Source organism: Chelonoidis abingdonii, chromosome 7, assembly GCF_003597395.2.
Source record: "Chelonoidis abingdonii isolate Lonesome George chromosome 7, CheloAbing_2.0, whole genome shotgun sequence".
Taxonomy (NCBI): Eukaryota; Metazoa; Chordata; order Testudines; family Testudinidae; genus Chelonoidis; species Chelonoidis abingdonii.
In genome coordinates this window covers 10,161,872-10,174,787 of record NC_133775.1, presented here as the reverse complement: position 1 = coordinate 10,174,787, position 12,916 = coordinate 10,161,872, and the positions used below count along the sequence as shown (strand labels likewise).

Genomic DNA, 12,916 nt, shown 5'->3' with positions numbered 1-12,916 from the left:
CCTATCGAGACTCTGGATCTGTCTACCTCTACCTTTGGGTCACGTCTGTCCCCCTTCTACCGTGCCTGGTCCCGAATCACGTCGGACAGCTGGGTGCTTTGCACGGTAGAGAGGGGATATTCTATCCAGTTCTCCTCCCTCCCGCCCCACCAGCTCCCCTCCCCATCCCTCTTCAGGGACCCATCTCACGAGCAACTTCTAACTAATGAAGTGAAGTCCCTCATGGAGGCAGGGGCAGTGGAGGAAATCCCCCAGGAGCTCAGGGGCAAAGACTTCTGCTCCCGGTGTTTCCTAATACCGAAGGTGAAAGGGGGCCTGAGACTCATCCTAGACTTGCGGCGGCTGAACAAGTTTGTGCGAAAGCTGACGTTCCGCATGGTCTCCCTGTCCTCCATTATTCCCTCCCTGGATCCAGGAGATTGGTATGCTGCCCTCGACTTAAAGGATGCTTATTTTCACATTGCCATAATTCCCCGGCACTGTCGGTACCTCAGATTTGTCATGGCCGACGCCCATCTGCAGTTCACGGTGCTCCCATTCGGCCTGTCAGCTTCTCCAAGGATCTTCACGACGAGCATGGCTGTCGTGGCGGCCTTCCTGCGCAGGCGGGGCATCCAGGTATTCCCCTACCTGGACGTCTGGCTCATAAAGGGCCGCTCCAAGGAGTAGGTGGAGACCTAGGTTATTGTTCATCAGGCAGACCTTCCTCGACCTCCTCTTGAACGAAGCCAAGTCCACCCCGTCTCCGACGCAATGAATAGAGTTCATAGGAGCAGTTCTGGACTTCACCCATGCCAGAGCGTACCTGCCAGAATCCAGGTTCTGTGCGATCTCCGAGCTCATCCTTGGACTGCACCGCACCCCGATTTACAATGGCGCGAGTTTGCCTCCGGCTGTTGGGTCACATGGTGGTGTGCACCTATGTGATAGACCATGCCAGACTCTGGCTTCGCCTGCTACAGTCCTGGTTAGCGACAGTATATCGCCCACCCAGGGACCCCTTGGACTCAGTGGTGTCCATTCCCTACTTGGTGCTAAGCTCGCTGCGGTGGTGGCTCAATCCGCAGAAAGTGTGCGTGGGTGTCCCCTTCGCTGCCCCTCAATTCTCCCTCTCCCTGGAAACTGATGCCTCGGATTGGGGTTGGGGAGCGCACCTGGGACACCTCAGGACGCAGGGGTTATGGTCGCTGGAGGACCTCAGGTTGCATATCAATGTCAGGGAGCGGAGAGCGGTTCGCCTGGCTTGTTTGACCTTCCGGTCGCACCTGGCCGGCAGATGCATTTCAGTCCTTTCGGACAACACGTCAGCAGTCTTTTATATCAACAAACGGGGATGCATGCTCCACTCCCCTGGGCAGGGAAGCCTTCGCGCTGTGGAATTTCTGCGTCCATAATGCTACCCACCTGATGGCGTTCTACCTTCCGGGGGAGCAGAACGGTTTGGCAGACACCCTCAGCCGCTCGTTCCGGGGTCACGAGTGGTCCCTCCGATTGGACGTGGTACGCTCATTTTTCCAGCTCTGGGGCTTTCCCCGATTAGACCTTTTTGCCTCGAGGGAAAACAGAAGGTGCCGATGGTTCTGCTCCCTCCTGGGCCGCAGTCAGGGGTCTCTGTCGGACGCCTTCCTACAGTTGTGGGGCGTCGGTCTGCTCTACGCCTTTCCTCCGATCCCCCTGATACACCAGGGTAATTTTGAAGATTCGCAGGGCCCACGCATGGGTGATCCTGATAGTTCCGGCGTGGCCGCACCAACATTGGTACATGTCACTCCTGCACATGTCCGTTCATGCGCTCCTGACGCTGCCCCTGCTCCTGGACCTGATCATGCAGGACCAGGGCTCCCTCCACCACCCAAACCTGGATTCCCTTCACCTCACAGCATGGATGCTCCATGGCTGAACCTGGTGGAGATACAGTGCTCCCAGCAGGTCAGACAAGTGCTGCTCGGTAGTAGGAAACCATCAACTAGGGCCACCTATCTGGCCAAATGGAAGCGCTTCTGCATATGGTCGAGTCAGCGAGGTCACAATCCGCTGGGGGTCCCAATCCCCATTGTCCTAGACTATTTGCTCCACCTTAGACAACTGGGCCTCTCCCTGTCCTCGTTTCATGTTCACTTGGCAGCCATCTCGGCTTTCCATCCGGGAGAAGGGGGTACCTCGGTGTTTGCGAACCCGCTGATCGGGCGTTTCCTCAAAGGTATGGACAGGCTATTTCCGCATGCTCGTCAGTCGGCCCCTGCTTGTGACCTGAACCTGGGTCCTCTCTGCCCTCTCGGGACCTCCGTTCGAGCCTCTGGCTTCGTGCTCCCTGTTGTACTTGTCGTATAAGATCGCCTTCCTGGTGGCGATCACCTCGGCCAGGAGGGTGTCGGAGCTCAGGGTGTTAACATCCAAGCCCTTGTACACTGTCTTCTATAAGGATGAGGTCCAACTTAGACCTCACCCGGCTTTCCTACCCAAGGTCGTCTCACAGTTCCACATGGGTCAAGATATTTTTCTCCTGGTGTTTTATCTGAAACCACACTCTTCCAATGAGGAGTGGAGGTTACATTCCCTGGATGTCCGCAGGCCCTTGGCTTTTTACATCAAGCGTACCAAGCCGTTTAGACACTCGACTCAGCTCTTCATCGCAGTGGCGAATAGGATGAAGGGGCTCCCCGTCTCCTCTCAGCGAATCTCTTCTTGGATTGCGACCTGCATCCGGGAATGCTACTGCATAGCTAAAACCCCTGTCCCTCCAGTCACGGCCCACTCCACTAGGGCGCAGGCCTCCTCTGCACCGTTCCTGGCTCAGTTCCTTGCTCAGGAGATTTGTAGAGCGGCCACGTGGTCCTCCATCCACACGTTCTTGTCACACTACGCCATCACGCACCAGGTTAGGGATGATGCAGCCTTCGGTCATGCAGTACTCCAGTCAGCAGTGATCTCCAACCCCGCCACCTAAGGTTAGGCTTGTGAGTCACCTACTTTGAATGGACATGAACAACCACTCGAAGAAGAAAAAACGGTTACCCACCTTTTAGTAGCTGTTCTTTGTGATGTGTTGTTCATGTCCATTCCAATACCCACCCTCCTGCCCCTCTGTAGGAGTGCTGGCAAGAAGGAACTGAGGGGCTGGGAGGGTTGGCAGGTCCCTTTATAGGGTACTGTAGTGGCGCCACTCCAGGGGGCTCCAGGGCCAACCCTACGGACGCTGCTAGGGGAAAATCTTCCGACTGGGATGCACGTGGCGCGCTCACACCCCTACTTTGAATGGACATGAACAACACATCTCGAAAAACAATAGTTTCTAAAAGGTGGGTTTTTTCAATCCTTTTTCAATCCTTCTCAGCAAACTGATGGTTTCAAGCGTCTTTTGTTAATCAAATGTAAAAAATGGAAGACTATAGAAAAGGCCTTGGTCCGATATTTATAAAGAAAAATAGTTCACTGTAAAATGATTTTGTTACACTCAAGCTGGGAGTTGGTTACCTTTTTTTTGTAATTGTGTCTGCTTCTTGCTGGTGTATGCTAATGTAGAGTTCTTTTAACTGCCGATACATTAGAGTTTTGTTTGAGGTAATTCTTGGCATGTTTGCATGACATAATAATTACAGTTATAATTCAGACCTCTCCAATAATCGCATTTCAAACTGAATAGTTGCCAAATGTTCTTGAGAAAGGCAAAGGCCTAGGGAAAAAATGATCAATTTGCAAAATTGTTTCCTTATGTATAGGAAAACTAGTAGATAAATGAGAACATTAATAGAATATACTTTTAAAATATATGATACGTAAATTATTAGGCATTGAGTTTTCGTTGCTATTAAATACAGGGAAAAATTATTTCTGCTTAAATGCTCTTGCAGGGTATGTCTACACTAGAAAATTAGATCGAATTTACAGAAGTCGATCTTTAGAAAGCGATTTTATGCAGTCAGTCATGTATGTCCCCATTAAGTGCAGTAGGTCAGTGGAGTGTGTCCTCAGTACCATGGCTAGGAGTGGTGCACTGTGGATAGCTATCCCGCAGTCTCTGCCATCCATTGGAATTCTGGGTTAAGCTCCCAATGTCTGATGAGGCAGAAACATTGTCGCGGGTGGTTTTAGGTACATGGTGTCAGTCGTCCCTCCCTCAGTCAAAGCAACGGCAGACAATTGTCTCACGCCTTTTTTCCATGCAGACGCCATACCACGGCAAGTATGGAGCCTGCTTAGCTCAGCTCACCGTCACCACTGCTGTTGTGTCCTGGGTGCTGCTGGCAGCAGATGGTGCAGTAGGTCTGCAGACCATCGTCATACACCGCTTCTGCTGCAACTCTGCTCTCCTTCTGTTGTAAATGAGCTCAGTCTCAATTGAGTAAGTGATGACTGAGCTCAATAGAGTAAATGAGCTCAGTCATCCACCATTTCCCTGCAACTCTGTTCTCCTGGTGCCATGAATCCACCCTGTAGGTCCTCTCATTGTTCGGTATAAATATCTATTCTCGTGGCATCCGTCGTCATCCACTGCTTCCGCTGCAACTCTGCTCACCTGCTCTCCTGCAGACACCATACCATGGCAAGCATGGAGCCCGCTCAGCTCACCGCTGCTGTTGTGAGCATTGTAAACACATCGCACATTATCCTGCAGTATGTGCAGAATCAGAACCTGCAAAAGCAGGTGAGGAAGTGACGACAGTGCGATCACAATAGTGATGAGGACATGGACACAGACTTCTCTCAAAGCATGGGCCCTGGCAATTTGGAGATCGTGCTGTTAATGGGGCAGGTTCTAGCCGTGGAACGCCGATTCTGGGCCCAGGAAACAAGCACAGACCAGTGGGACTACACAGTGTTGAAGGTCTGTGATGATTCCCAGTGGCTGCAAAACTTTTGCAGGCGTAAGGGCACTTCCATGGAACTTCGTGACTTGCTTTCCCCTGCGCTGAAGCACAAGAATACCAAGATGAGAGCAGCCCTCACAGTTGAGAAGCGAGTGGCAATAGCCCTCTGGAAGCTTGCAATGCCAGACAGCTACCGGTCAGTCGGGAATCAATTTGAAGTGGGTAAATCTACTGAAGGGGCTGCTGTGATCCAAGTAGCCAACGCAATCATTGAGCTGCTGCTATCGAGGGTAGTGACTCTGGGAAATGTGCAGGTCATAGTGGATGGCTTTGCTGCAATGGGATTCCATAACTGTGGTGGGGCAATAGACGAAACACATATCCCTATCTTGGAACCGGACCACCTTGGCAATCGGTACATAAACTGCAAGGGGTACTTTTCAGTGGTGCTGCAAGCACTGGTGGATCACAAGGGACGTTTCACCGATATCAACATAGGATGGCCAGGAAAGGTACATGATGCTCACATCTTCAGGAACTCTGGTCTGTTTGAACAGCTGCAGGAAGGGACTTACTTCCCAGACCAGAAAATAACTGTTGGGGACATTGAGATGCCCATAGTTATCCTTGGGGACCCAGTCTACCCCTTAATGCCATGGCTCATGAAGCCATACACAGGCACCCTGGATAGTAGTAAGGAGCTGTTCAACTACAGGCTGAGCAAGTGCAGAATGGTGGTAGAATGTACATTTGGATGTTTAAAAGCTCGCTGGCTCAGTTTACTGATTAGATTAGACCTCAGCGAAACCAATATTCCCATTGTTATTGCTGCTTGCTGTGCACTCCACAATATCTGTGAGAGTAAGGGGAAACGTTTATGGCAGGGTGGGAGGTTAAGGCAAATTGTCTGGCTGCTGATTATGTGCAGCCAGACACCAAGGCAATTAGAAGAGCACAGCAGGGCGCGGTGCGCATCAGAGAAGCTTTAAAAACCAGTTTCATGACTGGCCAGGCTATGGTGTGACAGTTCTGTTTGTTTCTACTTGATGAAAACCCACTCCCTTGTTTCACTCTACTTCCCTGTATGCCAACCGCCCTCCCCCCTTCGATCACCACTTGCAGAGGCAATAAAGTCATTGTTTCAAAATCATGCATTCTTTATTAAGTCATCACACAAATAGGGGGATAACTGCCTGGGAAGGGTGGGGGAGGAGGGAAGCACCGGGTGGGGTGGTGGAGGAGGGAAGGACAAGGCCACACTGCACTTCAAAATTTATTGAATACCATGCTGCTTTTGCTTGGGCAGTCATCTGGGGTGGAGTGGTTGGATGCCCCGAGGTCCCCCCCACCCTCCGTTCTTGGGTGTCTAGGTGAGGAGGCTATGGAACTTGGGGAGGAGGGCAGGGGTTACATAGGGGCAGCAGTGGTGGTCTGTGCTCCTGCTGCCTTTCCTGCAGCTCCACCAGACGCCGGAGCATATCAGTTTGATCCCCTAGTAGCCTCAGCATTGCATCCTGCCTCGACTCATCGTGCTGCCGCCATCTCTCTTTTTGCTCCCGCCACCTCTCATCTCATTCATCTCTCCTGTCCTTGCGTTCATTTTCTGCTTTCCTGGACTCTGACATTGTTTGCCCCCACGCATTCTGCTGAGCTCTTTCAGTGCGGGAGGACTGCATGAGCTCAGAGAACATTCATTCATTCAACGACATTCATTTTTTGGGGATGGGGGAGGTTGCCTTATCTGCGCTAGCATCTGGGACGGAGATTATAGGGGTAGCTTTGAAACATTTGCAGCTGTGGGAGGAAAGAAAAGGGAGAGTAGTATTTAAAAAGACACATTTTAGAGAACAATGGATAAACTCTTCCACAGTGAACCAAGCTGTTAACATTACATAGCACATGTAATGTTTGGTACAAGGTCACATTTTGCCTCTTGGTGTGAGAGATCTCACACGCAGGGCAGAGCAACAGAATTCGGCTTGCAGGCAGCCATGGTAAGCAACAGTCTTTTGGCTTCTTAAACCTTCATAACATGTGGGAATGGTTTCAAACAGCAGCGCCTGCCTTTCCCATACTAAGCACCCTTTGGAATGGCCATTTAAAAGGAGGGGTTGTACTGGCCATGAATGCATCCCAAGTTTTCAGGGCAAATTAACCATTAAACACGCTTGCTTTTAAACCATGCATTATGTTTACAAAGGTACACTCACCAGAGGTTCCTTCTCTGGCTTCATGGTCCATGAGCCCACCTTGGGAGGGTATTGGCTTCAGGGTGATAAACAGTTCCTGGCTGTCGGGGAGAATGGTTTCTCCACTTGCGTACTGTGTGCTCTCCTCATCCTCCTCCACTTCCTCGTCTTCCTCGTCCTCAAAATCCTCATCCTTGTTGCATGAGACTACTCCTTGCAGGTGTCCATGGACAGGGTGGGGTAGTGGTAAGGGCCAACCCTAGAAATGCATTCAGCTCATCATAGAAGCAGCATGTCTGGGGCTCTGACCCGGAGCGACTGTTTGCCTCTTTGGTTTTTTGGTAGGTTGCCTGAGCTCCTTAATTTTCATGTGGCACTGCTGCAGGTCCCTGTTGTAGCCTCTGTCCGTCATGCCCGTGGAGATTTTTTCAAATATTTTGGCATTTCATCTTTTGGAACGGAGTTCTGATAGCACGGATTCATCTCTCCAAACAGCAATCAGATCCGGTACCTCTCATTTGGTCCACGCTGGAGCTCTTTTTCAGTTCTGAGACTGCATGGTAACCTATGCTGATCAGTTCGCCACGCTGGTCAAACAGGAAATGAAATTCAAAAGTTCCTGGGGCTTTTCTGTTTACCTGGCCAGTGTATCTGAGTTGAGTGCTGTCCAGAGCGGTCACGATGGAGCACTCTGAGATAGCTCCTGGAGTCCAATACCGTCAAATTGCGTCCACACTACCCCAAATTTGATCTGGTAATGTTGATTTCAGCACTGATCCCTTCGTCAGGGAGGAGTACAGAAATCAATTTTAAGAGTCCTTTAAGTCGACAAAAACAGCTCCGTCGTGTGGACGGGTGCAGGGTTAAATCGATCTAATGCTGCTAAATTCGACCTAAACTTGTAGTGTAGACCAGGGCTCAGAAATGTCGGTTTTGTTAGCTAGGGTGACTGGTCATTAGGTGTTAATAGGGCTAAGGTCCACCAGTAATGTCATAGCTGCAAAATATGGTTGTACTGCAGAGTGCACTATTACCTGCTGCCACTGGGGAGCTTCTGGTGAGGCTGGAGCTGCTCCAGCCTCTGTAAACTGTAGAGATAAGAGGACATAGCAGAAAATGCTGGCTTTGGTTGAGCTGGCCCCAAAGAAGCAGAGTACAGAGGTATATGAACAAGCTCCCTGCAGCCTCCAGCTCTTGGCGTCCCTGTAGTGCTTAGGCTCCAGGCAGCAGAGGAGGCACAATGCAGGGAACACAGAGATAAGTTTCCTACTGCTTCTGTTTCTGCTTTTCCAGTCCCAGTAACAAGTAGGGATGATTTCTAGGTTACGGAAATGTGGGGGCTTCTGAGTATGGTGGTGGTGGGCCATGGGCTAAAAGAGGAAGAGTTCTGAGCCCCTCAAACTATTGCCCAATTTCTCTTTTCCCATTCACCTCCAGAATCATTGAGCATGACGTCTACAACTACTCTCTGGTGTTTTTCTTCCAGTTCTGTTCTTGACTATTTCCAGTCTGGTGTCCATTATCTATCCACCTGGGAAATCACTGTAATGATCTGTTCCTGGTAACATCTGTAGGCCTAGACTCCATCCTTATCCTACTTGACCTCTTAGTGACTTTTGACACCACTGACCACTCCCGACTTCTTGAAATTTTGTACTTAATTGGCTTTTATAACTCTGTCCTCTCATGTTTTTCTATCTCTCTGATCATTCTTTTACTGTCTCATTAGGTGGGTCATCCTCCTCCCTTCTTCCCCTTTCTATGGGTTGCCCTCCAGAGTTTGTCCTTTGTGCCCTCTCCACTTCTTTCTTTATACCCTCTCTCTAGGTGCTCTTGTCCACAAGCATGTTTTTAACTACAATCTTTATGCTGATGACTCACCAATCTACCTCTCCTCTGATGAGCTATTTTCTTTCATCCAGTCTAGTATGTTGGCCTGTCTTTCTGACATCTTTGTAAATGTCCAGTCATTACCTTCAGCTCAGCATGACCAGAACTGTGCTTTTGACCTTTCCCCCAAAGTTCTCCTGTCTCTCCCTTTTCTGTATCACCTTGGAAAATACCATGAAGGTTGCAGTAGCCAAGACTTGAAATGATGAGGTTGTGGAAGAGAGTTTTGGCTGTGTGGACAAAGAGCCAAGGCAAGATTTTAAAAGATATTTTGTAAGAAAAAGCAGTAAGATATAGCAATGGCCTGAATATGTGTGTCCAGTGAGAGGGTCAAATCAAAGATGATACCCAGGGTTGCAGGCCTGAGTCTCTGGGACAATGATAGTGGTGTGCACAGTGATGGAGAAAGGAAGGAGAGGGGTGGGCTCCTTTTCCTACTCCTTTCCTCCACATCTCTACTTCCAATTGAAGAAATTACAATCCATGTAACTAACCAAGCTGGGCCAGTTCTTCCGCAGGTTCATTTCCAAAGTTCTTCACCCTACTGTCTGTCTGTGGCTTTCGACTGAAAGCCTTTCAGGGCAGGAATTGGCTCTTTTCTGTGTTTATACAGAACAACGGGGGTTGGGGCCTTTGGCAATACCATAATATTAATATTTAATAATAACGAACCTGGGGTGGAACCTGTTGAAGGCAAAGGGATTTTTACCTGATGAAAGAGTTGGGAACAGGCTCTTCTCTTGTAGGTTAAAATGGTGGGACTAGGCAGTGCCTGATGCCAACTTCATTGGACAGTGAACAACAAATCCAGCGTCTGAAATATAAAATTCATTTCCTGAGGACATCTTTTCCAAACCTACAATTTATCTAAACATAGATAATTATACATTTATAATGGACCAATTTAAACATTGCATCAGGCAGATCATATTTGTTCTCTCTCACACATGCACACTCATATAAACACACACAAACACGCGCACGCACACATATGTATATATAAAAACCTAAAGTTTACATTGAAACACTTTTGTGGGCCTCTGTTGCAAGCAGAAGCAGAAGTAATGCAACCAAATTACTATTAAAACATTTGGTCTAAAGAGTGCTAGTGAGTATAGAAGAAACACAATATTGGTCTATTAATAATTTGTTGTTTTTTTATTTTATTTTAGGATGAGCGTGAGGCCAGAGAGAATGTGAAGAGAGAACAGGACGAAGCTTACCGCATTTCACTAGAAGCTGATAGAGCAAAGGTGTGTGCATGGTGAAGAATATCTCCTGCTGAGTTGGGAAATAATTTCATGAATACCAGGACATGCATGTCCTCACAATGGATGAAGTTCATCCACCTGTGGAGAACCACACCACTTCAGCCCGATGTAGGGCTCTGCTTCCCTACACACCAAGGAAAACTCCTTACCAGCCACACAGGCCAGCATACAAAGCCACATTGCGGGCAAGCCAAGAGAGAGGCCACAGATTTATATTTACGCAGATCTAGTGGCCCCAGTAGCCCACACAACTGACATGTAGTGTCTGTGGTAACAATTCCAATCAAGAGACTGGAATAGTGGCCATGGGGACTGTGAGGCAGGCCTACTCTGGGTTCCGGGGGGGGGGGGGGGTCACCTTACCATCTGTTTTGCACTCCCCAGTCACAGAGCATGAGCTCTCAGAGTGAGTTTCACCTTGTGTGACTAGGAATTCTTCATGGGTAGTTGCTTCTGCTCAGCACAGTAGTTCATGTAGCTGAAGTTTGGAAATTCTCAGAATATATGTTGCTCATTAAGCACACGTTTTATATAGTGCACTGATGAGGACGTACACCGTGTTCAGATGACTATTTTCATTATTGAGAACTGGGAAGGTTCCCATGGCTTTATCATATCATTTAAATATGGCACATGCACATACTGGCCAAAAAGCTTGACCTGTGTGACAATTTAATATGTGATATGCCCTCTGTCAAGGAGCCTCTGTCCTGTCCTTGCAAGGAGGTGACTTGATCTAAGAGGCCTTTTCCATCTCTAACTATTGGATCTATATACAAAGATATCGATTTTGAATGAAAACTTGTGTAGTTATTTGCAAATTTTGTATTATTCTCTTGTTCCTTTATGTTCCTATTCTTGCTCCAGAATTAAGGGGCTTGTGTTCTTCTCCCCATCTGCATTCAGAGGGGAACATGCACCCCCCCCCGCCCCCCAAAGAGCAGAGGGGGAGGATACCACCTTTGTGGCATGCTCCCCTTCAGCCCCAGTCTTTCAGAAGCTCCTCCCAGTCTGAGGCTGTATTAATGCACAATGTTTCCCCTACTATTTGTGGAACCCAGCGTGACAGCTGAAGGCTGTCCCTTGTTTCTGGCAGGTCTGCACAAGCCACTCCTAAGCCAGCAGAAAAAGAAACATTTGTGGAGTTTCCCTTCCTTCATGTGGGTAATGCAATTTGTTGCAGAGGGCTATGGGCTGTTCCACTTCGCTGTCAATTGAATGTAAATGTGATTATTGTTTTTCTCTTGAATAGAGGGAAGCACAAGAGAGAGAACAAGCAGAGCAGTTCCGTTTGGAGCAGATTCGAAAAGAACAGGAGGAAGAACGTGAGGTGGGACACTTTGCCTTTTGGGGCAATTTCTAGAGTTTGTGTTGGTGGGATACCTGGCAACCATCACTCAGAGCTGACTAAGATTTTTGTGTGGGCGTTCAATACCTATGACACACTTCAATCTAAAAGGGATAACATTTATAGATGGTTTTACTCTATTGAGTACAACCTGGTTTTATGGCTTTTCCACTAACTATTCTGTATCATATTATCTGCTGCTGTTTCACTGTCCTTGGGCAGGTCTGAAGCACGCTCTGCCTCAGTTTCCTTGTTTGTTACATAGATAACCTACTTCCCTACTTCACAAGGGCCTCGTGAGGTCTCACGCTTCATCTTTGATAAAGTGAGGGTTTGTATGCATTCAGGTCTCTTAGCACTTTGATCACTGTACTAAATAATCATCACACTCCTAGTGGAAGGGAGATTAATATTAGTGTCTCATTTTACACAGGAGGGGTATTGACTGAGTCTGAGAAGTTAAGTGACTTGATTATAGAATCATAAAATCATAGGACTAGAAGAGCCTCTATAGGTCCTCTAGTCCAGTCCCCTGTGCTCAAGGCAGGACTTAAGCAATAACTAGACTATCCCTGACAGGTGTTTGTCCAACCTGTTCTTAAAAAGCTCCAGTGATGGAGATTCCACAATCTCCCTAGGCAATTTGTCCCAGTGCCTAACTACCCTCACAGGAAGTTTTTCCTAATCTTTGATTTAAACCTCCCTTGCTGCAGTTTAAACCAAGAGGGCGTCAGCATTACAGCTGGGATTAGAATGCAAGAGTGCCGTACTCTCAATCCTTGCGTTAGGAACTGGGTCATGCTATTGAGCTAGACCAAGAGAGTCCATTGGTTAACTGGCAAGATCAGTTTAGCTGCATGCAGCTGGGAGAAATCTTATGATAATTTTGGCTCTATCCACTGCAAGCCAAATGACTGATTCTATAGCCACATATTGGGCTGGAGTACCCCTCCCTCCACCCACCCCCAATTTAGAGGGATTTTTGGCAGTTGGTTTCCCAGGGCCAACTATGAGTAGCTGCAAGGAAGACAATGATTAATCTGTGAGTTTTAGGAAAAATCACAGTGACAGTCTCTCTGCCCTAGTGATCAGTTAACATCGGTTCATATAATAAATATTTTATACATCTATATTTTATTATTTTATATGGAAAAGAACATACTTTTTGAACTATAGAACATAAGATTAGCATTAACATTTTGAGTGACTTAAATTAGGAGTCCTGTGTCTGAAGCCCCAAACATTGTCTTTGCAGATACCATTTTTTAAAACAGTATCTCAGTTGCTTTTCATTTTATGGATTGATTTCTTTAATTTTGTGTTCAAATATCTTGGAGGCTAGTCAGCACTATGAGCAAACGGGTTGCATAATTTAATTTGGGAAATGAAGCAGTTTTTTAATGTTAAGAT

At 47.8% G+C, this 12,916-nt stretch overlaps 1 protein-coding gene across 3 annotated transcripts in view; it reads left to right on the top strand.

Moving 5' to 3' along the window:
- FAF1 (Fas associated factor 1) overlaps positions 1–12,916 on the top strand; it is a 320,055-nt gene that overhangs the window by 274,502 nt on the left and 32,637 nt on the right. For all 3 annotated transcript variants that reach the window (XM_032767242.2, XM_032767249.2, XM_032767254.2), the window contains 2 exons: positions 10,060–10,140; positions 11,411–11,488. In XM_032767242.2, the coding sequence (XP_032623133.1) occupies positions 10,060–10,140; positions 11,411–11,488 (159 nt within the window). The remainder of the gene's footprint in view (positions 1–10,059; positions 10,141–11,410; positions 11,489–12,916) is intronic.